The sequence below is a fragment of the Salvelinus sp. IW2-2015 genome, linkage group LG19 (assembly GCF_002910315.2).
Source record: "Salvelinus sp. IW2-2015 linkage group LG19, ASM291031v2, whole genome shotgun sequence".
NCBI lineage: Eukaryota > Metazoa > Chordata > Actinopteri > Salmoniformes > Salmonidae > Salvelinus > Salvelinus sp. IW2-2015.
Window position 1 is genome coordinate 20,005,524 of NC_036859.1, and position 27,322 is coordinate 20,032,845.

Consider the following 27,322-nt stretch of genomic DNA (forward strand, 5'->3'; position numbering starts at 1 on the left):
GGGAGAGATCATAATTAACCCTATGATGCTAAAATGAGTTATTTTTAATTACCAGCAATCCCTCCCTCTGAGTTGCATCTCACAATCTGGACTCTCTTCAACTTTCCTGTGTTAAATATGATGCAGAATGATGATATGCTAATTACCGTAGATGGGCATTGGGATTCATTATGTCTGGAATTTACATATGAGCTAATTATCATTTAATGAAACTAATTACTAATAATTTACTAATTAAAAGGATGAGATATCTCATTATGTTTCTTTCCCTCTGTGATAAATGTGTTAATGACATTCTCTCACAGATATTTGTAAAGTCTAAATGTGTTTTTATGTCATGTTTATTTCTTTGTCAGAGCAATATCCATGACCTAATCAGAGACCATATTTAAGATCTATTGTTTCAGCTCTTTTAGAATTTCACATATTTATTTTGGACTTGAAGCAAATTATTGCTTCAAAATCTGTTTGAAATCTGTATTACATTTACRTATAGTTATTTTATGTAAATGATTCTGAACATTTGAAAAATACTGTTAAGCAAACTAGAGTTTTGCTGTCTGGCCGCCCTCTTTCCTGTGTAAAATTGCATGTGTACATTGCCCTCTGTTGGGCAATAATAGGAAGTGCAAACATATTTTGCATCAATACCTACGCCAGTAAACATATTTTCATACAATTATACAAATGAATATAAMATGAACAAATAGAAGCATACAGCAAATCACTAACAGAAAGCCCTTTATTAGTTTTTCAACCTCACAAGTATTTCATTCCACAATACATTTTTACAACATGGTTTACAGCTTTACAAAATCAGAGAACACTAAATATGAGTTGTGCAAACACAATAGTTCTCTAATATGTCAAATCTCTAAAATGTACTTGTATGTAAACTTCTGTCACTAAGTATGAATGTAAACACCAGTTACTGATATGAATATAAGAGTATCACAGTAAGCTATTTGGGTAAAATAAGTAGGTGCCATCCCAAAGGAAAACATTACAACATCCACACAGTGCATGTCTTAGATACATGGTCTGTAAAACCAAATACATTGGCATTGTACCACATCTACTGCCATAAAAGTCCTCTAAACATCACTTTGATTGTACAGTAGCTATCTTGTTAGCTCAAAGGATTTGGCAGTGCATAGGAAGCTTAAGAAATCACCAAGCTCTTTTTTTCCTTAAAGTTCCACTCACACTCTACACATCTAAKATCATTGCATAGAAGAGATTCTCTGACAGATGACAAGTGAATGATTGATGCYAGATGAAATATACTATATCTATCCCCAAAATCATTTGATTTCTTTATATAATAAATTGTTATTTTAGATAAAATCTGTATATTAACTGTCACTCAAATTCTTATAAAATATACATTATATTCAACACCATCAATTAAACCAAAGATTTCTCACATCAATAAAAATAAAATCCAGATTTCCAGCACCACTAAACTGCATTAGCATTAACTCTAGAACGTCTGCACCTTTTTGTGTTGATCATTTGTAACGCAAAGTAGTTATCTTGTTAATATGGTTATCATCATACAAAAGCTGAGGCAGAAATAAAAAGGTCCTCTTGGTGAGAAAGTGAGTGTTGAATGAAAACCAGGTCAATGTATTTTCTTTTTCAAACTGTTCATTATCAAAAACGTATGGAAGGGATAGAGAGAAACAAGACTGCCCTGCAATTGTATTATGTTGCCATGAAAACAGCATTTCCCTCCACTGTAATTTATATAGATATAAAAAGATCATGATATGTCCTTGGATAAAGAAGCTGCTGGTGTTTGTGTGGTTTTGCTGCTGTGTCCACATTGCATCTTGTGACCGGTGAAGCTGGGTATATGTGCAATGCGGTGGATACTCCTTGCACCTTGACTCATGGCAGTCGGGGAGAGGAGGGAGGGGAGGATGAGGTGGAGGACGTGGATGTGGGGGACAAAGAGGATGAGTTGGAAGAGGGGGAGTTGGAGGAGGAAGATGAAGATGAGCAGTAAGAGAAATGGCTAGGTCGGCCGTTTTGGGTTTGAGACGAGAGGGAAAGATTTTGACGTCTGTCATTGAGAGACGGGCTAGGAGAGATGAGACGACTCAGATTAAGAGACGGGATGAAAGACTTGTGTGAGGAGGACGGGAAGGATGAAGGTGATTTAATAGGGTTAGGCACAGAGTTAGGATCTGGGGATGACGTGTTTTTTCCAGAGCTATGACAAAAGGCTGGGATYTTAGAAGCAGGTAAAGCAAGGAAAGAATGGTTACTATCCCCACCTGCTTTCTTAGTACTTCTGATGGCCTGCGAAACAAAGATGGCAGGAGACATGGAATGTCAAGAAATGCAAAAGAAGTGTTATTATACAAAGATAAATAAACATAATGTTACAAAGCAAACAGATGGCACTAAAATACACAAACAATAGATGATTAATTGAAAATATAAACAACCAGAGTAAAACAGATGAAGTCAAGAAATTATCTAAAGGGTTAATGATGCCCACTAAATAACCAATTCAATGCACTAACTCATCACGCACATGCAATGTTTATGACATAAATATCATGCTACTCAGGGTGAGATGAAGAGGGTTAAAGAATACTTGGACAGCTGACAGAGGGGGAATTTAGATGAATCATTTGAGTTGTTTAAGTTTAGAGAATCGCATTTGTCTGCAAAAAAGGAAAATGCTTAATTCAAGGAGATCTTCAAAAAGTGAAGTGAATATATCCTTGGCAATCTTCTATCCTTGTCTCCATCTCCAAGGGACTGAAAGTTACATGCTGAGCATGCTCATGGAGCATATAGAGGTGAAGATGGTAGATATGGTAAGTCAAAAGGTCTTGAAGACATAGGAGAACAAGACAGAGAACGCATGGATTCAACAAACATCCTATAATTGTACAGTTTCCAATGCTTTACATGAACGCACTTCTCTACATCATGAAAGTGGTTGCTCCAATACTTCCTGACACAGGCCATCTTATAGTAAAACTACCTGTCGAAACTGCTTCTGATTGCCCTGGAGCTTATGAGCTTTTCCTCCTGGTTTGTCAGCTGACCCGGCTGGTTGCTGCCAGGACTTTGCAGATGCAGAAAGTGACATCTGACTTGAAGAAGGAGAGCCACTGGTATTCTGTAAATATTCCAACAGACAAAAAGAAACACAAAAATGATACTGTATTTTAGGGACGGATTGTGAAAACACCTAAGAGCCGAAGCAACAACAAAGAAAAAGCTGTATCCAGAAATAAGACTCCAGCATGCTTACAGTAGGTTTGTGTTTCCCAAACTGGGGTACAAGCAGGGGTAGCTCTAGGGTGTAGCCTGAGACATTATCTGTAATGGTGGATTTTGTGTTCACCTGTATTTTATTTTGTATTTGTAGGGAGCTGGTGGGTCAAGTTATGGGTACACAACTTTTTTCCAAGTTTGGGAACCACTGACCAACCTGCACAAACTCTGAGAGCAGAGCATGCACAACGGAACCACAAGTACAGTATAAAGCCAGTCATTTTAAAGCCTGTCACTTTGATCCAGACAAAGTTAACTGTTCAAAGTCCACAAAAACACATCATAGCAACCCAGATCCCAAGGGACAACAATCATGTCAGCTGACACCACAAAGACAGCTTATAAGCAGCTTACAATCCAAGTTGTATCCCCAGCAACACCTGAAAAACATGTTAATCTTTATTGGTTAGAGGTTGGGAATCTACCAGGGACACAGCCACCAGCCCAGCCCTCAGAGGGACCCAGCCACCAGTGCAGTTAGAGGGAAGGAATTTTAAGAGAGACCTGTTTCTTGGAGCTGCTCGTAATGGACGGTCTGGGAAGCTGTGGAAGTTGTGGTTTGGACTTCTTACTCTGAGGATTAACGGACTTAGAGACCTGAGGAGGGGCAGACCTCTTGGAGGGACTGCCCTCCCTCTCTCGTTTGAGTTTCACAGTGGATGGAGACTCTTCACAGGAGTCTATCTTAAGTGCAGAGGGGCTTATATTCTCCACGGTGATCTCCCGCTTTTTAATGGTCTCATCTAAACTGTTTCTGGACTCGTAGGTGTTCTTACAGATCGCCTCTGTCCTGCGTTTAGAGTTTGAAAAGGGGAGAGTGCTTGATGACATTACGTTATTCACAGTGGTGAGGTGACTGGAGTCAGTTTGGGGTTTGCTGCTGCTGTTGATCTCAAACCTCTTGGTCTCCTKCATGTGTCCGTCCTCCCCGTCCTCATAGACCACCACCTGGAGCGTCTTCTTGCCTGTTTTGGTCCCAGTGCGAATCGCTTGGCTGATGGCCGCCAGCTTTTTTGTTGGGAACTTGAATTTGAACTTATTTCTGGACTCTGGTTTGCTGCCATTTGAGGACTCTGTTTTAGACTGTTCTGGCGATGAGCACTCTGATGTACTTGTCTGTTGCGCAACCACAGTAGGAGTATTACTGTGACCGCTTGCAGTGTTTTCTGTCACTGCTGTCTTGTTTGCCTGTTGGAGATCAGTGTTAGGCTTTACCTGAGGTACATTCTTCTCTGCTTCCTCGTTCTCCTCTTCGATGCTCTTCTGGTGCAGCATCACATCCAGCTCCTCCTCACACTCAAAGATGGTGGACATACGCTTGTAGGCCGACCGGATGTCCATGGGCTCGTCGAATATGATGATCACAGGCTTCCTGTCGAAGCCACAGTGCTCCTCCTGGCTGACGCTGGTGGTGGTGTCGTTCCCCACYTTGACGGTCTGAACCTCGAACCCGTTGGTACTACTTACTATCTCCTGGTACTGCCTGGTGGATAGAGCCTGCACTCTGTTATTGGTAATCATCATGAAGGAGATGTTCTCAGGGGGAGGAGAGCCCTCCTCGTCGGGGAGGTCAGGGTTCAGGCTGCTGCTCTCCTCTACATACCGTGGTGCTCTGCCTCTGGATGACCTAAATACTACCTGCTGGCTCTGGCTGTCATCCAGGTTCACACTCTCTACTGGTGGAGGAGACACTGGACTACCTGAACCCTCCTGAGCTATAATAGTCATAGGCTGGATTGCTGGTACTGGTGGAGATGATGGTATACTGTTAGCAGGATGAGTGCTCAATTCGGTAGGTGCAGGTAAGTCTTTCTTCTCTGCAGGTATTGTAGAACACACAGGTTCAGCCACCTCCTCTTTCTGACTCTCAACAGGATCCTTCAGGTCATTCTCATCTACGAGGCTCGCCTTCTCACTATCTTCTCCAACTGCTATCTTTTGTGTTTTAGGAGGACAATCCTGGCACTCCACCACTAGAGGTGAATCATCTGCTGTTAGTAACTCTGGCTGCTGGGAGTCAAGCATATTTGTGTTTGCCACCTGTGAGGGGGACACTGTTCCCTCTCTCCCTTCCGATTGGTCTGTTCTTCCCGATGGAGGCTTTTCATTGGATATCTGTCCCATAACATAATACATGACCTGGAAAAAAAGGAGGGAAATATCTATTAACATAAAAAAAATATATACAGGTAACTGCCAAAATATAGGAAACACTGAGTAATTTAGGAATACAACGTATATTGAAAGCAGGTGCTTCCACACATTCTTAGGGTCAGTTGACCATTATTTTGGCTAACATGGCTAGAAGAAGWGATCTCCGTGACTTTAAAAGAGGGGTCTCAAAGGAGCATAGAGGGTTTAAAGAGTGTCTGTGTGTCTCAGTCACCAGATCTCAACCCAATTGAACACTTATGGGAGATTTTGGAGCGGTTCCCGCGGCAATGTTTTCCACAACCACCATAAACAAAACACCAAATTATGGAATTTYTCATGGAAGAATGGTGTCGGATCCCTCCAATATAGTTCCAGACACTTGTAGAAACTATGCCAAGGCGCATTGAAGTTGTTCTGGCCACTCATGGTGGCCCAACGCCCTATTAAGACACTTGATGTTAGTGTTTCCTTTATTTTGGTAGTTACCTGTATATACTGTATTCAGACTGAGGAACATGGTTAATATGGGGATGAAAGACTTACCCTGGGACTCTTTGGTACAGTGTCAAATCTGTTTTCATTGGTGTTGAGCACACTTTTTTCTTTACCCTGGTTCTCCTGACTCTCCTAGGACAGTTTAGGGGATAACATCATCGCACAACAGCTCTTTGAATTCAGATTACACTTTAATTTACAGTGAAGAGACCAGCTATGGCAGCCAAGAGAGCATGCGTAGAACACTAAGGGAAATAGAGTCAAGCACAATGTGATACGAATGTGATAAGAGAACAAAATATCAGATGCAGATTCATTCACAAAGCCAGGCAAGAACACTGCACAGTATGAATGATTAGTYCGTAATCTCAGAGTGGAAGGGAACTGGAAATCAAGAGCAAATATTTTCCAACACCAAGAGACACCATACATMTTTTTTATGAGACATCAGCCAATTCTTTGAAAAGCAGAGATAACATGAAAGAGAGAAGAAAACATGAGAAACACCAAACCTCTGGTCCCCAGGCCATTCTAGCAGCAATAACAAAACACAGCACTGAGTGGCAGTCAGACCAGTATTCAGAAGCACATTCAATCAAAAGCAAGCTCTAGATCCAAGCTTAGACCAGATTCAGAGGCTGATGAAGCTGTAAGCACAGACAGCCAGGCCCCAGATCAAATTTGTGTTAGAGGCCTAGATAAGCAGTGAATTAAAAATACAACCTTATTTACATAAGTAYTCAGACCTTTTGCTATGACAATCGAAATTGAGCTCAGGTGCATCCCGTTTCAATTCAACATCCTTGAGATCTTTCTACAACTTGATTGGAGTCCACCTGTGGTCAATTCAATTGATTGGACATCATTTGGAAAGGCACACACCTGTCTATAAAAGGTCCCACAGTTGACAGTGCATGTCAGAGCAAAAACCAAGCCATGAGGTCGAAGGAATTATCCGTAGAGCTCCGAGACAGGATTGTGTCGAGGCACAGATCTGGGGAAGGGTACCAGAACAATTCTACAGCATTGAAAGTCCCCAATAACCCAGGGGGCTCCATCATTCTTAAATGGAAGAAGTTCGGAACCACCAAGACTCTTCCTAGAGCTGTCTGCCTGGCCAAATTGAGCAATCGGGGGAGAAGAGCCTTGGTCAGGGAGGTGACCAAAAACCCGATGGTCACTCTGATAGAGCTCCAGAATTCTTCTGTGGAGATGGGAGAATCTTCCAGAAGGACAACCATCTCTACATTACACCACCAATCAGGCCTTTATGGTAGAGTGGCCAGACGGAAGCCACTCCTCAGTACCCAAGAAGACTTGAGGTTGTAATCGCTGCCAAAGATGCTTCAACAAAGTGCTGAGTAAAGGGTCTGAATACTTAAGTAAATGTGATATTTCAGTTTATAATTTTTTATACATTTGCTCAAATAAAAAAATACAATGTTTTTGCTTTGTGATTATGGGGAATTGTGTGTAGATTGATGAGGAAAAATAACAATTGAATCAATTTTAGAATAAGGCTGTAGCGTAATCAAGAGCTCTGAATACTTTCCGAATGCACTATATAAGCAATGAGTGCAGGCCTCAGGTCAGACCATAGGCACACCACACACAGGGGGTTAGTAATAGGGCATCTGTTACCTTAGGGACTTTGGGTGAGAGGGGGAGCTCTGGTTCTATCTGTCTGACTTGGGATGCAGTGCTTGTGAGGTCTACAACGCACTTTGTGCCTACATCTCTAAGAGTGCACTTCTGAAACACCTGAGGAGGTCAAAGTGCACTGATTAGATCACAGATTCCAGATTGCATGACAAGGGCTCTGTGGCTGTACAACAAAGGCTGATATCACACAATCTGATGTTTTTGGCTGCACTTATTCTCGTTCACACAAACATTACTCCATTGAACAACAGAAGGCGACATACATGTAAAGTGTTGGTCCCATGTTTCATGAGYTGAAATTAAAGATCCCAGGAATTTTTCATATGCACAAAAAGCTTATTTCTCTCAAATTTTGTGCTCAAATTTGTTTACATCCCTGTTAGTGAGCATTTATCCTTCGCTAAAATAATACATCCACCTGACAGGTGTGGCATATCAAGAAGCTGATTAAACAGCATGATCATTACACAAGTGCACCTTGTGCTGAGGAAAATATAAGGCCACTTTTAAATGTGTAGTTTTGTCACACAACATAATGCCACAGATGTCTCAAGTCTTGAGGGAGCGTGCATTTGGCATGAATTTAGTGTTAATTTCTCTACTATAAGCCGCCTTCAACGTCGTTTTAGAAAATGTGGCTGTACGTCCAATCGGCCTCACAACCGCAGACCACATGTAACGACGCCAGCCCAGGACTTCCACATCCGGCTTCTTCACCTGCGGGATTGTCGCCAACCCAGACAGCTGATGAAACTGTGGGTTTGCACAACAGAATAATTTCTGCACAAACTGTCAGAAACCGGCTCAGGGAAGCTCATCTGTGTGCTCGTCATCCTCACCAGGGTTTTGACCTGACTGCAGTTCGGCGTAGTAACCAACTTCAGTGGGCAAATGCTCACCTTCGATGGCCATTAGCACGCTGGAGAAGTGTGCTCTTCACGGATGAATTGCGATTTCAACTGTACCTGGCAGATGGCAGACAGCATGTATGGCGTTGTGTGGGCGAGCGGTTTGCTGATATCAACATTGTGAACAGTGTCCCATGGTGGCRGTGGGGTTATGGTATGGGCAGTCATAAGCTACGGACCACGAACACAATTGCATTTTATCGATGGCAAATTGAATGCACAGATATACTGTGACGAGATCCTGAGGCCCATTGTCATGCCATTCCGCTGTCATCACCTCATGTTTCAGCATGATAATGCATGGCCCCATGTGGAAAGGATCTGTACACAATTCCAGGAAGCTGAAAATGTCCCAGTTGTTCCATGGCCCGCATACTCACCAGACATGTCACCCATTGAGCATGTTTGGGATGCTCTGGATCGACATGTATGACAGCGTGTTCCAGTTCCCACCAATATCCAGCAACTACGCACAGGGATTGAAGAGCAGTGGGACAATATTCCACAGGCCACAATCAACAGCCTGATCAACTWCATGCAAAGGAGATGTGTYGTTCTGCATGACGTATCTGTGAGCAACAGATACATATCTGTATTCCCAGTCATGTGAAATCCATAGGTCAGGGCCTAATGAATTTATTTCAATTGACTCAGTTCCTTATGTGAAGTGTAACTGGGGCGGCATGTAGCCTTGGGCGTTGGGCCAGTAACCGAAAAGTTGTTGGATCGAATCCCTGAGCTGACAAGAGAAAAATATGTTGTTCTGCCCCTGAACAAGGCAGTTAACCCACTGTTCCTAGGCCGTCATTGTAAATAAGAATTGGATCTGGACTGGCTTGCCTAGTTAAATAAAGGATWAAAAAATATATAAGGAAAGATTGCAACATGCAAATTGTTGCATTTCTATTTTTGTTCAGTGTATTAATGCATGTACACTAGTGTTAATGTTTATGTTAAAAAGGTCCAAAATGGAAAAATGCTTTGTACATTCATTATATAGACAAAAGTATGTGGACAACCCTTCAAATTAGTAGATTCGGCTATTTCAGCCACACCCATATCTGACAAGTGTATGAAATTGAACACACAGGCATGCAATCTCCATAGACAAGCATTGTCAGTAGAATGGCCCGTACTGAAGAGCTCAGTGACTTTCAACATGGAATCGTCATAGGATGCTACATTTCCAACAAGTCAGTTCGTTAAATTTCTGCCCTGCTAGAGCTGCCCCAGTCAACTGTAAGTGCTGTTATTATGACGTGGGAACATCTAGGAGCAACAATGGCTCAGCCCGAAAAGTGGTAGGCCACACAAACTCACAGAACGGGACCGTGCTGAAAAGTGTAGTGTGTAAAAATTGTCTGTCCTCGGTTACAACACTCACTACAGAGTTCCAAACTGCCTCTGGAAGCAACGTCAGAACAATAACTATTTGTCAGGAGGTTCATGAAATGGGTTTCCTTGGCCGGGCAGCCTAAGATCACCATGCGCAATACCAAGCGTCGGCTGGAGTGGTGTAAAGCTTGCCGCCATTGGACTCTGGAGCAGTGGAAACGTGTTCTCTGGAGTGATGAATCACGCTCACCATCTGGCAGTCCGACAGACAAATCTGGGTTTGGCGGATGCCAGGAGAACGCTACCTGTCCAAATGCATAGTGCCAACTGTAAAGTTGGGTGGAAGAGGAATAATGGTCTGGGGCTATTTTACATSGTTCGGGCTAGGCCCCTTAGTTCCAGTGAAGGGAAATCTTAATGCTACAGCATACAATGACATTCTAGACGATGCTGTGCTTCCAAGTTTTTGGCAACAGTTTGAGGAAGGCCCTTTCCTGTTTCAGCATGACAATGCCCCTTTGTTGAGATCAGTGTGGAAGAGCTAGACTGGCTTGCACAGAGCCCTGACCTCAAGCTCATCGAACACCTTTGGGATGAATTGGAACGCTGACTGCGAGCCAGGCCTAAATGCCCAACATCAGTGCCCAACCTCCCCAATGCTCTTGTGGCTGAATGGAAGCAAGTCCCTGCAGCAATGTTCCAACATCTAGTAGAAAGCCTTCCCAGAAGAGTGGAGGCTGTTATAGCAGCAAAGGAGGGACCAACTCCATATTAATGCCCATGATTTTGGAATATTCGACGAGCAGGTGTCCACATACTTTTGGTCATGTAGTGTATTTGTGGTATGTACAGTTGAAGTCGGAAGTTTACATACACTCAGGTTGGAGTCATTAAAACTTGTTTTTCAACCACTCCACACATTTCTTRTTAACAAAATATAGTTTTGGCAAGTCGGGTTAGGACATCTACTTTGTGCATGACACAAGTCATTTTTCCAACAATTGTTTACAGACAGATTATTTCACTTATAACTCACTGTTTCACAATTCCAGTGGGTAAGAAGTTTAATACACTAAGTTGACTGTGCCTTTAAACAGCTTGGAAAATTCCAGAAATTATGTTCATGGCTTTAGAAGCTTCTGATAGGCTAATTGACATCATTTGAGTCAATTGGAGGTGTACCTGTGGATGTATTTCAAAGGCCTACTTCAAACTCAGTGCCTCTTTGCTGACATCATGGGAAAATCAAAAGAAATCAGCCAAGACCTCAGAAACAAATGTGTAGACCTCCACAAGTCTGGTTCATCCTTGGAGCAATTTCCAAACGCCTTAAGGTACCACGTTCATCTGTACAAACAATAGTACGCAAGTATAAACCACATTGGACCACGCAGCCGTCTTACCGCTTAGGAAGAAACAGGGTTCTGTCTCCTAGAGATGAATGTACTTTGGTGCGAAAAGTGCAAATCAATCCCAGAACAACAGCAAAGGACCTTGTGAAGATGCTGGAGGAAACAGGTACAAAAGTATCTATATCCATAGTAAAACGAGTCCTATATCAACATAACCTGAAAGGCCACTCAGCAAGGAAGAAGCCAGTGCTCAAAACCGCCAAAAAAGCCAAACTACGGTTTGCAACTGCACATGGGGCCAAAGATTGTACTTTTGGAGAAATATACTCTGGTCTGATGAAACAAAAATATAACTGTTTGGCCATAATGACCATCGGTATGTTTGGAGGAAAAAGGGGGATGCTTGCAAGCCGAGAACACCATCCCAACTGAAGCACGGGGCGGGGGTGCAGCATCATGTTGTGGGGGTGCTTTGCTGCAGGAGGACTGGTGCACTTCACAAAATAGATGGCATCATGAGGGAGGAAAATTATGTGGATGTATTGAAGCAGCATCTCAAGACATCTGTCAGGAAGTTAAAGCTTGGTCGCAAATGGCTCTTCCAAATGGACAATGACCCCAAGCATACTTCCAAAGTTGTGGCAAAATGGCTTAAGGACAAAAAAGTAAATGTATTGGAGTGGCCATCACAAGCCCTGACCTCAATCTATAGAAAATGTGTGGGCAGAACTGATAAAGCGTGTTTTGAGTAAGGAGGCCTGCAAACCTGACTCAGTTACACCAGCTCTGTCTGGAGGAATGGGCCAAGACTCACCTAACTTATTGTGGCTACCCGAAAAGTTTGACCCAGTAAAAAAAATTTAAAGGCAATGCTACCAAATACTAATTGAGTGTATGTAAACTTCTGACCCACTGGGAATGTGATGAAAGAAATAAAAGCTGAAATAAATAATTCTCTCTACTATTATTCTGACATTTCACATTCTTTAAATAAAGTGGTGATTTTTACTTTAATTTTTACTTGGATTAAATGTCAGGAATTGTGAAAAACTGAGTTTAAATGCATTTGGCTAAGGTGTATGTAAACTTCCGACTTCAACTGTATCTGACAGAGTGTTAACTTACCTGTAGTTCCTTCATGAATGTATCCTCCTCCTCATCCTCTTCTTCATCCTCCTCTTCCTCTGGCTCAGCTGAGGCTGTGATAACAGATGTGGTTTGGGGTTTGGGCTTGACCTCTGGGAGCTGTCTGGTGGGTTTGAGACTGGGTTGAAGGAACACCTCCTCTTCATCGTCCTGAAGGGGATAGTAAAACACTGACTTGGAAACTGGAATACTGTCTTGAATAAATTGACACTCTATCCCCCACTAGGTCATATGTGCATAGTCTGCATACACTACTAAGGATTCCATTTGACTTGCAGTGTTACAAATATTATGTACATGAATGTTGGGTCACATGTTGAATGCTTATTTCTAGATACTGAGGTTATCCTTTCGAAGAAAAATGTCTTGGAATGCTGCTTGACTAGGGAAACTGCCAAACAAATTAGTCACACACCCGTGTGGTGGTAGCTTCCTTCCTGGTAGTAAATACGACTTCTCCAGACCTCCCTGTGGTCAGGCCTGAGCTTGATGGTGACGTGAAGAACCTCCGTGGTGGGGGCGGTGGAGGGGACTTCCCTGCTTTCTCTGGGCTGTTCCTCATCTCTCTCTCCACACTGGGCCTGCGAGGCTTCTCAACCATAGGCCTGTGTGGTCGCTCAGGGCTGCCCTGAACAGTCATCTCAGAAGCCACATTAGCTGGCTGATTGGGTTCTGTCAGACGACGACACACAGACACAGACAATGTACTGGATACTGTATAGAATGTACTGTACTTTACAAAACAGAAAATAATATTGATATATCTTCGCATTTAGTCAAGATACTAATGCTAAACTGAACCCAAATAAAACAGAACACATGTCCTTCCATAGTTTCCAACAATTTAATGGATCCATTAACTTCCAAAGTTTCTTACCTGGAAGAGATGCCTCAGTAGGTTGAGGAACATCCATCTCGTCTAGCAGTGGAGTGTTGAGGGGCATCTTTGGGTCTGGGAGGGTCTGGGGGAGAGATGGCTGGTCTGGAGCTAGGGGTGGATTGGGAAACTGAGACTCACTCCTCCCCGTCTCGGTCAACTCTAGGTCGGGGATGGCCCTCATTAGGCTGGCCTGGGCCTCCTGGAGAATCTGCTCAAACTGATTCCCAGCAGAGGTGGCTGATCTCTGTGGTGGCCTCCCCTCCTCCATGCCCCCCTCTCTCTCTGCAGCCTATGTGGTGGGAGAGAGAGAGGCCCAGACATCTCAATTCATACCAATCTGAAATTTAGACACACTTTGCTGAGATTACTTTCTGAGAGAACTGGCAGAAGCCTATGATTAATCAGTTATACTATGCTCTGTGATTATATTACACAGTAAGTAACAGACCACTGAGGTTTATAGACACTCTCCAGTTCAACCTAAGACACCTTGTCTCATTAAAGTCAATTAGATAATTGCTGAGATTATATATCAGACGGATGACTACCTCGATGTCCATGACTCTGTTTTTGATGCTGCCCCTGTTGGTTTGGTTCTCCGCTGAGCCAGGTGGTTGTGTGGTGGTCTCAGTGCTGCTAGCCATGGGGGCCGGTCCATCTCCGCACCAGGTGATCATTCTCTTCTGCAGGGCYGGGCTGTTCTCCCGGCTGCGGGGACTGACCTTGGCCACGGTGGGGGAGTCTCGGCCATGGGTGGGAGTCAGCGGGGGGCTGGGGTGGTGGTGGTGCGGCAGGGCCACTGAGTGCTGACACGGTTGCATATTGACGGGAGAGCTCTTCACRCGGTGGATGACGACAGGAGACGTGGGGGCCATGTCTGGCCTGACTGCGGGGTTCTGGCCCTGGAGCTGGGGTAGGGGCGGTCTGACAGAGGACCTGGGCTGAGGTTTGGGGGACTCCACGGTGGGGGGATTCCTCAGTGGGGGATCAGACTGGGCAATGGCAGGCTCTACAGCCTCCTCTATGAATGCTTTGGCTGCTCCAGGCTCGGGATCGTGAGGATGATTCTCTGTGACACATCTGAAGGGAACGCAACATGACTTTATTCGACTACTCAGATCATCAATCATCCTCTTACATGTTATGGAGGATATACAGGGGCAGCATGTACCTTCTGAGACCGCTGAGAGCYTCCGTCAAGGCTTTGACCCTCTTAAGCATGCTGTCCATCTTGTGAGGCTCCTCCTTCAGAAAGTGCACTGCCTCTACCTCCCCACGCAGAACTGTCCGCATCTTCCCCTGCAGGCTAGGAAACTCACCTGACRAAGGGAGGGAGGGAGAGGGGGAGGGAGGGAGGAGGAGGTAGTTGGGCCATCAATCCAAATGTTGTCACACATTCAAAGAGGCATCAGCTAACCCTTACCTTAAAACATGACATAACTGGCTGTGAATAACTATTGGATTTGATTAATGCTGCTACTGTGGCTGTGGAATAACTCCTGCTATCGGTAACTCTGAATCGCTTGCACAACATCTTCTACCTGTGGTCAGTGATGTGCTAACCTCTAGCTGCAGCCCCAGACAGTGCTCACCTTTAAGCCCAGCCAAGACCTCTCCCACCCTYCTGAGGTTGACAGCTCCCTCCTCCACATCCCTGAGGGTGACTGACTGCTGACCTGGGCAAGAGGACAAGTCTCTTCTCAGACAGTCTACGTACTCCTCCAGCTCCCTGAGAGACATAGGTTAGGTTACACATCTGGCCATTACATTACAGTAAAAATAATTGTCATGCTTGGAATGACAAGGAAAGACATTGGAGATTGGCCTGGCCCTATGTTATGATTGTGTTCACTGTGCAACGAATAAATTGTTCTGTTTTTCACTTCTTATAGCCACTGTAGTTTTTGCATGGTGATTTCTCCTAATGTAATAGCCAGCAATAGACAAGATGGCGGAAAACGTTGAGTTCATGACATGCAATTGATTTCAAACTTTTGCAGTATAACGTTATAGATAAGATCATGTATAAAAACCTAAGCATCCCATTACCCTTCGATCCAGTTTTAAGCTAGCCCTGATGTTATGCCAGGAGGGAAGTTCAAACATAAAGATACACTGTTGCTGACAGAGTAGAAACCTGTTTGATATGCTCAGTCAGAAGCTGTTTGTTGACAACAGTCTGACAAGCACAGTCTCTGTGTCAGCTGCTGCAATCAAAATACTCAAAACAGGTGTTTAACAACCAGATGCAGAACAATGACCATGACTAATGTAAACTTATTTTAGTCAATTAAATTCCTGCTGAAATGGACGAATGTAAAATGACCATAATGGTTGGATTCTTCTGAAGCAACAATGCTTCATCCAAAGTCACAAAGCAAGTACATGCATGTCTGGACCTAAAAGGGACTCACTATCCAAAATAACTATGGTAAGCGTGAGAAAGTGTGACAAATAGCTGTTTCCCAATATCTGTTTTCCCATCCAAACAGTGCTCTCAAGATTACATAACAGCTATATACAGTATATGATAACAGTTGTTCAACAGGTTTTTTCTAACGCCCCCAGTGAGCCTATTCCCAAGATTAATTTAGTCCAATGAGCTGACATTGACTCCATTATCTATCTCTCCTATCACAGTCTGTAACACAGTCCCCCCAGATCACAAGGGAAACAGCCTCACTAGCATATTTAAACATTGTGCAACATTATTAGAAATTTTTGCCAGAACACTAATGACTCATTCCATAGCTGGGATACTGTATGTACCACATTCCGGTCAGAGGAGGCTGGTGGGAGGAGCTATAGGAGGATGACTCATTTTTGCGTAACATTTGTTATATCACTGGAAACCGATTGCATAAACACAGTTGATTTATTAATCCCACTTTAGCTGAAACTAATTGCGTAATTATATTACTTCACATTTCAACATGAGATAACGCAGTTAGTTCACAATGTTAGTTTCAGCAGCTGCAGTTTTGCCACATAAAAAAACAAATACGGCATCTGGAGCGGATTACAATCGTCTGATTACTGTTTATTGTTCCAATTGTGAATGTTGAAAGGCTACCTTAGCACATCAAATTAGAATTCTAATCCGATGCTTTAAAATCATAATATTTAAGTATGCAAGTAAGCATTTGGTTGGACGGTGTATACCATGTGTATCTTGTACATACGACTAATAACACTTGAAACTCGAACTTGAAACTAAGATCATATTATTTACTATTTTTTGACTAGCACCAATGAGTGTGCAAAAGTAAGATAGGCAAAATAAAGTCAATGCCCTCATTAAATGTCTATCCTGTCAATCAGTTTGTGGGGCTCTACAATACTTCCAAACCCTTACCTGAGCTGGGCTAGTACTCTCTCCTCCATGGCCAGGTACTTGTGTCTCTCCTCATCCACTGTGGTCCTCTGTCTCTGGGCAGGCTCTGTCTCATGCTGCTGTCTCTGTAAGGTCTCAGACATAACCCCAGTCAGCTCCTGCTCCGCTCTCTTCAGCATCACCCTCACACTGTCCTGGTTCTGCATCTGTGGATGGATCATCACACCCACTGGTCTCAGGACTCTCGGTGGTATTACAAACAGTATATCTAATGACTAATATACAGCTATTTGATGGATGAATGTGATGAATGTAATGGCTGAACTCGTTTTTGGAGGACGACATAAAAACCTAATTAAGATATACTGTATATATGCAGATTTGGATGATCGTGATGTGTGGCTTGAGTACCCAAAGCTGTTGATCACATACAATCACACACCTCATAAAAATATGCTGTGTACATGTCCAGGTAACTGACAAAATAATGGAAACACTTGAGTAAACAAGGGATAGAACGTCTATTCAAAGCAGGTTCTTCCAAACAGGTGTGGTTCCTGAGTTAATTAAGCAWTTAATATCCCATCGTGCTCAGGGTCATGTATAAAAATGCTGGGCAGGCCATTATTTTGGTTACCATGGTTATGCCCCCATACAATTACAAGGACTCCATCCACAGGGCACGAGTGGTCACTGAATGGTTTGATGAACATGAAAACTATGTTAAACATATGCCATCGCCGTCTCAGTCACCAGATCTCAACCCAATTGAACACTTATAGGAGATTCTGGACTGGCGCCTGAGACAGCGTTTTCCACCACCATCAACAAAACACCAAATGATGGTGGAATAATGGAGTCACATCCCTCCAATAGAGTTCCAGATACTTGTAGAATCTATGCCGAGATGCATTGAAGCTGTTCTGGCACTTCATCAAGGCACTTTATTTTGGAGTTTCCTTTATTTTGGCAGAGTTACCTGTACATTGTATCTATGCAGATAACGGATTCATGTAATGTGCAGGTGGCTTGACTACCTGTAGCTGTCTGAGTTGGTGCAGCTGCYGTCGCAGATCAGTGACGTTCCTCCTGACAGTGGTCAGTGTGACCTGCAGGGCGGGGTCAGGGGGATGGGCCTGAGAGACTAGAGCACTGGCGGCGTCTGCCAGGATGGCAGGGCTTCTGGCTGCAGGAACTGCTGACACTCCTACATATCAGATCAGTTAGACACAACTCTATGAGTAACTGTAATGTGGGATTAAAATAGGGAAGATACAAAATAACTTTCATTAACCATGTATGGAACAACAGAAAAACAAATACAACACTGACTTTGTAACACTAATATAGTTGTGTAATAACAGTTACCTGCACTGTTGTTTACATGGAAAGGAGAAGCAGTCCTCCCATCTCTCTCAGCTGGCCCAATAAAAAGTGCATGCTGAACAAGGCCAGCAAGACTGGCGATCTGTTGTTCCATGGCCTTCATTCGCTCACTGCCAAAAAACAATACATGTTTGGCCCAAAACAATACTGTGCTATGTAGTTCACAATACTGTGCTATGTAATTTGTATTTATTTTTTATATTTATTTAACCTTTATTCAACTAGGCAAATCAGTTAAGAACAAATTAGTATTTACAATGATGGCCTAGGAACAGTGGGTTAACTGCCTTGTTCAGAGGCAGAACAACAGATTTTTACCATGTCAGCTCTGGGATTAGATCCAGCAACCTTTCGGTTACTGGTCCACCGCTCTAACCACTAGGCTAACTGCCGCCCCAAACAATACATAGTTAACAATACAGGGCTATTTACTTCACAATACAGTGCTATGTAGTTCATAATACTGTGCTATGTAGTTCATAATACTGTACTATGTAGTTCATAATACTGTGCTATGTAGTTCATAATACTGCTGATAGTATATATGTAGTTTCATATACTGTGCTATGTAGTTCATAATACTGTTGCTATGCAGTAATACTTGTGCTAATGTAGTTCATATAATACTGTGCTATGTCGTTCATAATTACTGTGCTATGTAGTTCATAATACTGTGCTACGTAGTTCATAAATACTGCTATTGTAGTTCATAATACTGCAGGAATACTGACTATGTAGTTCATAATACTGTGCTATGTAGTTCATAATACTTACTAGTGTAGTTTCATAATACTGTACTATGTAGCAATATGTCTATGTAGTTCCATAATACTGTGCTATGTAGTTCCTAATACTGTGCTATGTAGTTCTAATAACTGTACTTATGTAGTTCATAATACTGTGCTATGTAGTTCATAATTCTGTGCTATGTAGTTCCTAATACTGTTGCTATGTAGTTCATAATACTGTACTATGTAGTTCATAATACTGGCTTGTAGTTCATTAATACTGTGCTATGTAGTTCATAATACTGTGCTATGTGTACCTAATACTGTGCTATGTAGTCATAATACTGTGCTATGTAGTTCATAATACTGTGCTATGTCAGTTCCTAATACTGTTGCTATGTATTTCATAATACTGTACTATGTAGTTCATAATACTGTGCTATGTAGTTCATAATACTGTGCTATTTAGTTTCATAATATGTGCTGTGTTCATAATACTGTACTATGTAGTTTCATAATACTGTGCTATGTGATTCATAATACTGTGCTATTGTAGTTCATAATACTGTGCTATGTAGTTCATAATACTGTGCTATGTAGTTCCTAATACTGTGCTATGTAGTTCCTAATACTGTGCATGTAGTCATAATACTGTACTATGTAGTTCATAATACTGTGCTATGTCGTCATAATAATGTACTATGTAGTTCATAATTACTGTGCTATGTCGTTCATAATACTGTACTATGTAGTTCATATACTGTGCTATGTTACGTTTCATAATACTGTGCTATGTACGTTCATAATACTGCTATGTAGTTCATAATACTGTGCTATGTCCGTTCATAATACCTGTACTATTGTAGTTCATAATACTGTGCTATGTAGTTCATAATACTGTGCTATTTAGTTCATAATACTGTGMTAGTGTATAACAATATTGTGCTATGTAGTACTGTGCTATGTGCTATGTTCATAAAACCCAAAGTTCAAGTGGTAGTTTGCATCAGACTGCCTAGCCATGCTCTCTGTTATTTGTCTCACCTGGTCTGAGGGTCATTGGGGGTGAGGTGACCCTGGAACAATTTGTCCCCATGGTGCCCTGGGGGGAACTCCAGGAACACAGGAGAGGAGGACACAGAGGACACACTACCCCTGGTCCTGTTCACCACCTCCACAGTATTACCATTACTCTCCCTCCGCAGGGACCGGCRAATAGGAGACCCCCTCTCCGGGGCCACAGGGCCATGGTTGTCAATCATCCTGACCTCATTCACTCTGTGAGGGGAAGATGGTGGGGTTTTGGTGCCGAACGGCGGTAGTCCCTGGTTTTCACCATACCTCCGGCACTTCTGCCTGTAGAGGGAGTGCTGCTGCTCTGGGTTCTCTGAATAGGAGGCTGTGGACTTGCCCGAAGCCCGGAGGAGGCCACCACCCATGTCGACCACGTCCCCCGTGTGGCTGCCCCCCTGTGAGGAGGCGATACTCAGCCGGCCCTCCTGGACACCGTAGGGGTCAGTGACGTTGACATACAGCCCGTCGGCACGCACCAGCGCCATACTCTTACTGCTCAGGTCCTCATCAGGTTTGACGTCTCTTCTCTCCAGGATGGCACTGGGGCAGGGGGTGACGGACCTGCTGGGTGGCCCGCTGGACATGCTGGCCCTGGGGAGGGTGGCACTGCCTGGCACCCCTCCCCCAGCCTGGGGACCATAGGGGATCCTGGAGGGGGAGGAGGGCATGGAGCGGGCCATGGGGGGAGACATGGACCCCTGAATTGCGTGGACAGGAATGCGGGTGGATTGTAAAGTGTGGACAGGGCTATGACTTCCATACAGTATCTCTCTTGGTATCTGTAGACAGGAGGAAATTCAGAGAACATATCATCTTAAAGTCAATGGAAAGAGACTAGAAAAGCCTGCTAATACAAAACTTGATGAGCTATGCAGAGATTCTCAGTCATTAGGTTAGCGGTATGTCTGTGTCCTCAACAATACATCTATAAAAAACATCTTCTGTTGTCCCTGACTGTCATACATGTCAAAATATTACCTTCAAAATGACAAATCGCAGACAGAACRAGGATCTGTTTTGACAAAGGCCATAAACAGAGTGTGAGAGAAACAGAGAGGAAAACCACATCCACAAAGGTTGAATGGTACCATAGCTAAACAACACTGTCATGCCTCGCCATGTACAGAGCAGACACAGAGCGTTTGTTGTGTTCACTATGAGTGCAGGACAAGATAAATATGCAGTATGAGGAACTCCCAACATGACCATTGCATTGACAAAATATTCTCCCTGATCTGCCTCTTTGTCTGTACTCACTTCAGAACCTTTTCACAACAACGATCCAAAAAGATTGTTTACATCATCATACTGTCAAATAAAATGGACTCGTTTCTGTGAAACAGTCAATTAATGTTGATGTTTAAACGTACAGCACGGCTTTACGCTAACCTTTTTTACAAGGAGCAAGTGTGTGCCAAAGTTGAAAAATGTAAGAGCACACAAAGTAATCTTTGTAGTAATGGTGCAAACATGGCAATCATGAATCTGCGCTCAGTGTATTCTCCATGGCACTCACGGGCTGCGGTACAGTGAAGTAATCATTGTAACAATTATCATCTGGGTGATTTTTAAATAGGCGCATATGTGAGTAAAATGGTTGCACCGTAGAGCCCTCTGCAGATCACTGTACTGCAGCTAATCTAAGCAAATGTAGGCTAATAATTGAGGAAGATAATTTATTTTGTACACTCTAAGAAAAAAGGGTTTCAAAAGGGTTCTTCGGTAGATACCTTTTTGGTTCCAGGTAGAACTCTTTTAGGTTGTATGTATATAGAACCCTCTGTGGAAAGGGTTAAACCTGGAACCAAAAGGGTTATACCTGGAACCAAAAATGGTTCTTCAAAGGGTTCTCATATGGGGACAGCTGAAAAACTCTTTTAGGTTCTAGATAGCACCTTTTTTAAAGAGTGTACATACACTTCAGATCATGTACTGTAGCAAATATAAGCAAAAGTACAGTAGCCTGATAGTTGACTGTAGAATCAAGAATATACTTCTTATAGTACTCACACTCTTCCTAGTCCTCGTGCTACATGCTTTACCTTCAGCAGTTCAGCAGATTTGAACAGTGATAAGAGTTCTACAATGGTTGCATGATGCAAGAGGGGTGTGGGCTAACTTGGCTTTCTGCTTTTTCATAGGGATTGTTTATTCCCCCTTCATAAGGCGGCGTGTCATAACAGATACAACTGCAATTTGAATATTCCAGTATTAACCCTAGAGTCAAAGAGGTGACCTCATTTACAACGACCGCAAATAAAGTGAAATGGAGTATTAAACCGATTGTATTTTTATGCAAATAAGAGAGCAGCTCGTTCATACACAACAAGCCATCTGCTATGTTTGCTATAGTTATAGTATTTTGTGCATAATTCTAGCAGAATTATCTTCATGACCTTTTGAACTTAACATTGATACCACAATATTTCCACAACAAAGCACACATACATAGACATTTAACATACACTCTTATAAAAAAAAGGGTTCCAAAAGGGTTCTGTGGTTGTTCCCATAGGAGAACCCTTTTTGGTTCCAGGTAGAACTCTTTTGGGTTCCATGTAGAACCGTCTGTGGAAATGGTTCTACATGGAACTCAAAAGGGTTCTACCTGGAACCAAAAGGGTTCTACCTGGAACTAAAAAAGGGTTCTTCTAAGGGTTCTCCTACGGGGACAGCTGAAAAACCCTGTAGGCCTGCTACAATGGAAATATTTTCAATCTTGTTTCCCCCCATTAACCTTTGCTCATCCTGTGATAAAACAACAAGAGTGCCTCAAACAGGAAATATTTTTAGATCAAGGCATTATTGTCACGTTCTGACCTTAGTTCTTTTGTTATTTCTTTGTTTTAGTATGGTCAGRGCGTGAGTTGGTTGGGTTATCTATGTTCGTTTTTCTATGTTGTTTTTTTTCGTTTGGCCTGGTATGATTCTCAATCAGAGGCAGGTGTCGTTAGTTGTCTCTGATTGAGAATCATACTTAGGCAGCCTTTTTCCACCTGGRTTTTGTGGGTGGTTGTTTTCAGTGTCTGTGTGTTCCACACGGAACTGTTTCGGTTTTCGTTCGTTCATTCACTTTATTGTTTTGTATTTCAGTGTTCAGTTTGATCCATTAAATATTCATCATGAACACTTACCACGCTGCGCTTTGGTCCTCCTCTCTTTCTCCCAACGAAGATCGTTACAATTATTAATGTTATCTGCTCAGAAATACCCCAAAACACATACCTCATCTATGGAACAACATGCTGGGCTGACCACCAGTGGGTACAGTAATAAACTTAAACAAAGCCACATTTTCAAGCTGCGATGCATTCCAGACCAGTGCAAAAGCGAGATCATCTTTCATCCATGGGGCCTAACGGTCTCTGTCTATCTATATCTGAGGTGATCTCTCATAGGAGAGGAAGATCTGCGCTACCACTAAACTCATGTAAATACTCTGATCATACAGTGAGGTGAGCCTGATTTAAGGTGTGAGTTAAATCAAGTAGATCGGAGGATCAATCTGAGGATGATCAGTCAGGCTCTTCCTCTGGTAGAGGTTCGACGCGGTACGTCTATCCGTCAATCTAACAGGACGCTCTGAAAACAACAGAGCAACAGGACATCGGATCCCTCGACATTACTTCTCCTCAGACCACAAAACAACGTGCTGAAAACAACACCCACCGAAGGAATTTGAGCTCTTTCCCAGTAGGATTACATGCCTCCCAATCCCTGTCTTACTATTTATATTTCTGACAACTTTTACTTTTACTTCAATACATTCCTATATAAATGAATGTACATTTTCCTCCATACATTTTCCCTGACACCCAAAAGCACTTGTTATATTTTTTGAATGCTTAGGACAGGAAAATAGTCCAATTAATGCACTTATTAAGAGAACATCCCTGGTCATCCCTACTGCCTCTGCATGTGTTTAAACACACGCTTCGATTGTAAATAATGTCTGAGTGTTGGAGTGTGCCATTGGCTATCCATAATAAAAAATTTAATGGTACCATCTGATTTGCTTAAAATAAGGAATTTGAAATTATTTAGACTTTTATTTTTGATACGTACAGTACGTACACTACCGTTCAAAGTTTGGGGTCACTTACACATTTTTTGTCCATTAAAATAACATCAAACTGATCAGAAATACAGTGTAGACATTGTTAATGTTGTAAATGACTATTATAGCTGGAAACGGCAGATTTTTTTATGGTATATCTACATAGGCGTACAGAGGCCCATTATCAGCAACCATCACTCCTGTGTTCCAATGGCACATTGTGTTAGCTAATCCAAGTTTATCATTTTAAAAGGCTAATTGATCATTAGAAAACCCTTTTGCAATTATATTAGAACAGCTGAAAACTGTTGTGCTAATTAAAGAAGCAATAAAACTGGACTTCTTTAGACTAGTTGAGTATCTGGAGCATCAGAATTTATGGGTTTGATTACAGGCTCAAAATGGCCAGAAACAAAGACCTTTCTTCTGAAACTCATCAGTCTATTCTTGTTCTGAGAAATTAAGGCTATTCCATGCGAGAAATTGCCAAGAAACTGAAGATCTCGTACAACGCTGTGTACTACTCCCTTCACAGAACAGCACAAACTGTCTCTAACCAGAATAGAAAGAGGAGTGGGAGGCCCCGGTGCACAACTGAGCAAGAGGACAAGTACATTAGAGTGTCTAGTTTGAGAAACAGATGCTTCACAAGTCCTCAACTGGCAGCTTCATTAAATAGTACCCGCAAAACACCAGTCTCAACGTCAACAGTGAAGAGGCGACTGCGGGATGCTGGCCTTCAAGGCAGAGTTCCTCTGTCCAGTGTCTGTCCAGTGTCTGTGTTCTTTTGCCCATCTTAATCTTTTCTTTTTATTGGCCAGTCTGAGATATGGCTTTTACTTTGCAACTCTGCCTAGAAGGCCAGCATCCCGGAGTCGCCTCTTCACTGTTGACGTTGAGACTGGTGTTTTGCAGATACTACTTAATGAAGATGCCAGTTGAGGACTTGTGAGGCGTCTGTTTCTCAAACTAGACACTCTAATGTACTTGTCCTCCAATACTTTTAGACTTTTACTCAAGTAGTATTTTACTGGGTGACTTTCACTTTTACTTGAGTCATTTTCTATAAAGGTATCTTTACTTTTACTCTAGTATGACAATTGGGTACTTTTTCCACCACTGTCCCCTGGTTAGGGATTTAGGAGCGGAAGCTTCCTTGATGTCAAAAATATTGCACTAGACAGCTAGATTTAGGCGACTTAGGGGAATTTGTGTGCTTGGCTGTGTTGCCGTGCAAGGTCAGGCTTCACTAACCCTGCCGTCGGCATTGTTGGATCTTGCGTTGCTGCGATTGAAGGCGTGTGCAGGGTCTTTGTGGTATACCTTCAGACAGCAGCCAGGTGTGATATTTCTGGAAAGAAGAAAGACACGTCAAAGTTACACTGGTTGAAGTAAACACAGGTCGTCACCATCTAACAGCCTAACAGTGAACTCCACTGTATAACTGGAAACMTTCCCGGTACTATATTCATCAGTCTACTGTAGAGGAGTGTCTGTGCAGATTAGGGTGTGGTCAAGACAGACACCCTGTTATCAGCAGCACACGCTCAGACATTGGCCTCCTCTCTAGTTTCCTCAACAATACCACATTTATGKCTCCCTGCTTAAACTGAGTGGAGTATTATTCATGCAGCGCTTTGGACGCTGAAATGCCAAAGTAGAGACAAAATGAATTGTAAGCCTCCCCTGTAATTTTAAGATCCATACTAAAAGATGGATTGCTTTAACAGCATAGATGGGACATAATTTACTGTATTACTATATAGTAGTATAYATGGTGCTGTACACAAAGCTTGACAATCCYTTTTTTGCCCAACCTCAACATAGAGTAGCATTAGGTAGTATCATATTACTGTACCCTRTAATCCTTCAAGTGTTGCACTATAGACTAGCATAACATGCTTATTGGAGGGGAAAATTCATTTAAAAAAAAGTAAAGTCATGAATATAGCTAGATGAAATCACCTGACATCAGTTAGCTCGTAGTATATATTTCTTGTGTCATCCTTGATGTAGACGGCCACACTGGGAGACTCCAGCATCTTCATGGTGAGCTGCTGGGGGAAGGCACTCACAAACAGAGCTCTGACGGTGTCTCCACTGGTGATTTCATTGGGCATCCGGATCTGCTTGGTCTCCTCTGCATACTGCAGGTACAGCACACCTGGAAAGGTGCAGGAGGAGGACACTTGTTTGTAACCACACAGAGAGAGAGAGAGAGAGAGAGAGAGAGAGAGAGAGAGAGAGAGAGAGAGAGAGAGAGAAAACATGTGAGTGCTCAAGGAGAGTGATTGTGTGAGAAATTGAGTGATAGAGAAAGCATGTGATCACACACTGAGAGCCTGTGTGACACAGAGCTTGCAAGAAAAGTCCTGACAGCTCCATAGTACCTACCTAGTGATCTGTCCCTGGTCTGGTTGGCAGAGTGGACAACTGGTAGGCTGGCCCGTGCCCGACAGCCCCGGGTGAAGGCAGCAGGACCATCTCCCTCTGACATGGTCTCCAGAGACTCCAGAGAGACCACGGATAGGTGCTCCAGTTGCTCCCCTACACCGGGCGGGGGGCTGACCGAGGGCTGGGGGCTCCTGATCTGGAGAGGCAGAAGGAGGGATGAAAAATTGAGGAACAGTCACCAGCACACACTCACTAAAATCCTGTAGTCAAAGATGTGGTGTATTCAACCTTAAGTAATGTCTACTTCCAGTACATGACTGTGAAACATGCACGCACACCCACAGTAAGTCTTTAAGTCAACTACAAATTTGTAATTCTCGTTAAAAAAMCCCAGATATAATGGACTGGTTCTGTATGTTTCATGTATCCAAAAGAAGGGACATGTTTGAGTTCAAAAGCCACCAACAACCCTTCAAAATAAAAAAAAAACAGATGATTTTGCTATCATTTTGTGCCCAATCAATCATGTGTGATGTGAATGTGTCCCTGATGCATCCTGCATCTGTAGGGGGACTTTTGGGGACATCTGCAACCTGATACAAACACACACACACACACTGAGTCACTCACTGCATTTACATTTTAAGCTTGGCACTGACTGGGCTATGGTGACACACTGGTGAATAACCACCTCAGGCAGCTCTATGGATCAGAGCGCCCTGTCCACTTCACTTTGACTGGCATAATAATCATTACATTATTTTATGCACAGGAAATACGTTTAATTCATGAAATCTACATACAGCGCCATTAAAAAGTATTTGCCCCCTTTCAGGGGATATCAACCAAAACCTAATATTAGATAAAAGGAACCTGAGTTTCCAAATAACCCCAAAAATGTATAGTTATTTTATTTATGTAATTAACAAAGTTAAACACCCAATGCCCCTTACATTCAATAACTGGTTTGTGCCACCTTTAGCAGCAATGACTGCAACCAAACACTTCCTGTAGTTGTTGATCAGAATGTTGGCCCACTCTTCCATGCAGATCTGCTTTCAACTCAGTGACATGTCGAGCATGAACTGCTTGTTTCAGGTCCTGCCACAACATCTCA

The 27,322-nt window shown here is 42.8% G+C and overlaps 1 protein-coding gene across 2 annotated transcripts in view; it reads right to left on the reverse strand.

Annotated features, from left to right (window-relative positions):
• Positions 1 to 724: 724 nt before the first annotated feature.
• LOC111979622 (sickle tail protein homolog) overlaps positions 725 to 27,322 on the reverse strand; it is a 52,794-nt gene continuing 26,196 nt past the window's right edge. For both annotated transcript variants that reach the window (XM_070448871.1, XM_070448872.1), the window contains 18 exons: positions 26,206 to 26,401; positions 25,777 to 25,975; positions 25,066 to 25,162; positions 19,725 to 20,533; positions 17,935 to 18,062; positions 17,604 to 17,773; positions 16,588 to 16,772; positions 14,825 to 14,961; positions 14,404 to 14,551; positions 13,781 to 14,312; positions 13,230 to 13,521; positions 12,768 to 13,024; positions 12,332 to 12,502; positions 7,591 to 7,710; positions 5,998 to 6,081; positions 3,805 to 5,439; positions 3,005 to 3,142; positions 725 to 2,307 (listed from right to left, as the gene is read on the reverse strand). In XM_070448871.1, coding sequence (XP_070304972.1) covers positions 1,894 to 2,307; positions 3,005 to 3,142; positions 3,805 to 5,439; positions 5,998 to 6,081; positions 7,591 to 7,710; positions 12,332 to 12,502; positions 12,768 to 13,024; positions 13,230 to 13,521; positions 13,781 to 14,312; positions 14,404 to 14,551; positions 14,825 to 14,961; positions 16,588 to 16,772; positions 17,604 to 17,773; positions 17,935 to 18,062; positions 19,725 to 20,533; positions 25,066 to 25,162; positions 25,777 to 25,975; positions 26,206 to 26,401 — 5,712 coding nt within the window. In that variant the 3' untranslated portion in view covers positions 725 to 1,893. The remainder of the gene's footprint in view (positions 2,308 to 3,004; positions 3,143 to 3,804; positions 5,440 to 5,997; positions 6,082 to 7,590; positions 7,711 to 12,331; positions 12,503 to 12,767; positions 13,025 to 13,229; positions 13,522 to 13,780; positions 14,313 to 14,403; positions 14,552 to 14,824; positions 14,962 to 16,587; positions 16,773 to 17,603; positions 17,774 to 17,934; positions 18,063 to 19,724; positions 20,534 to 25,065; positions 25,163 to 25,776; positions 25,976 to 26,205; positions 26,402 to 27,322) is intronic.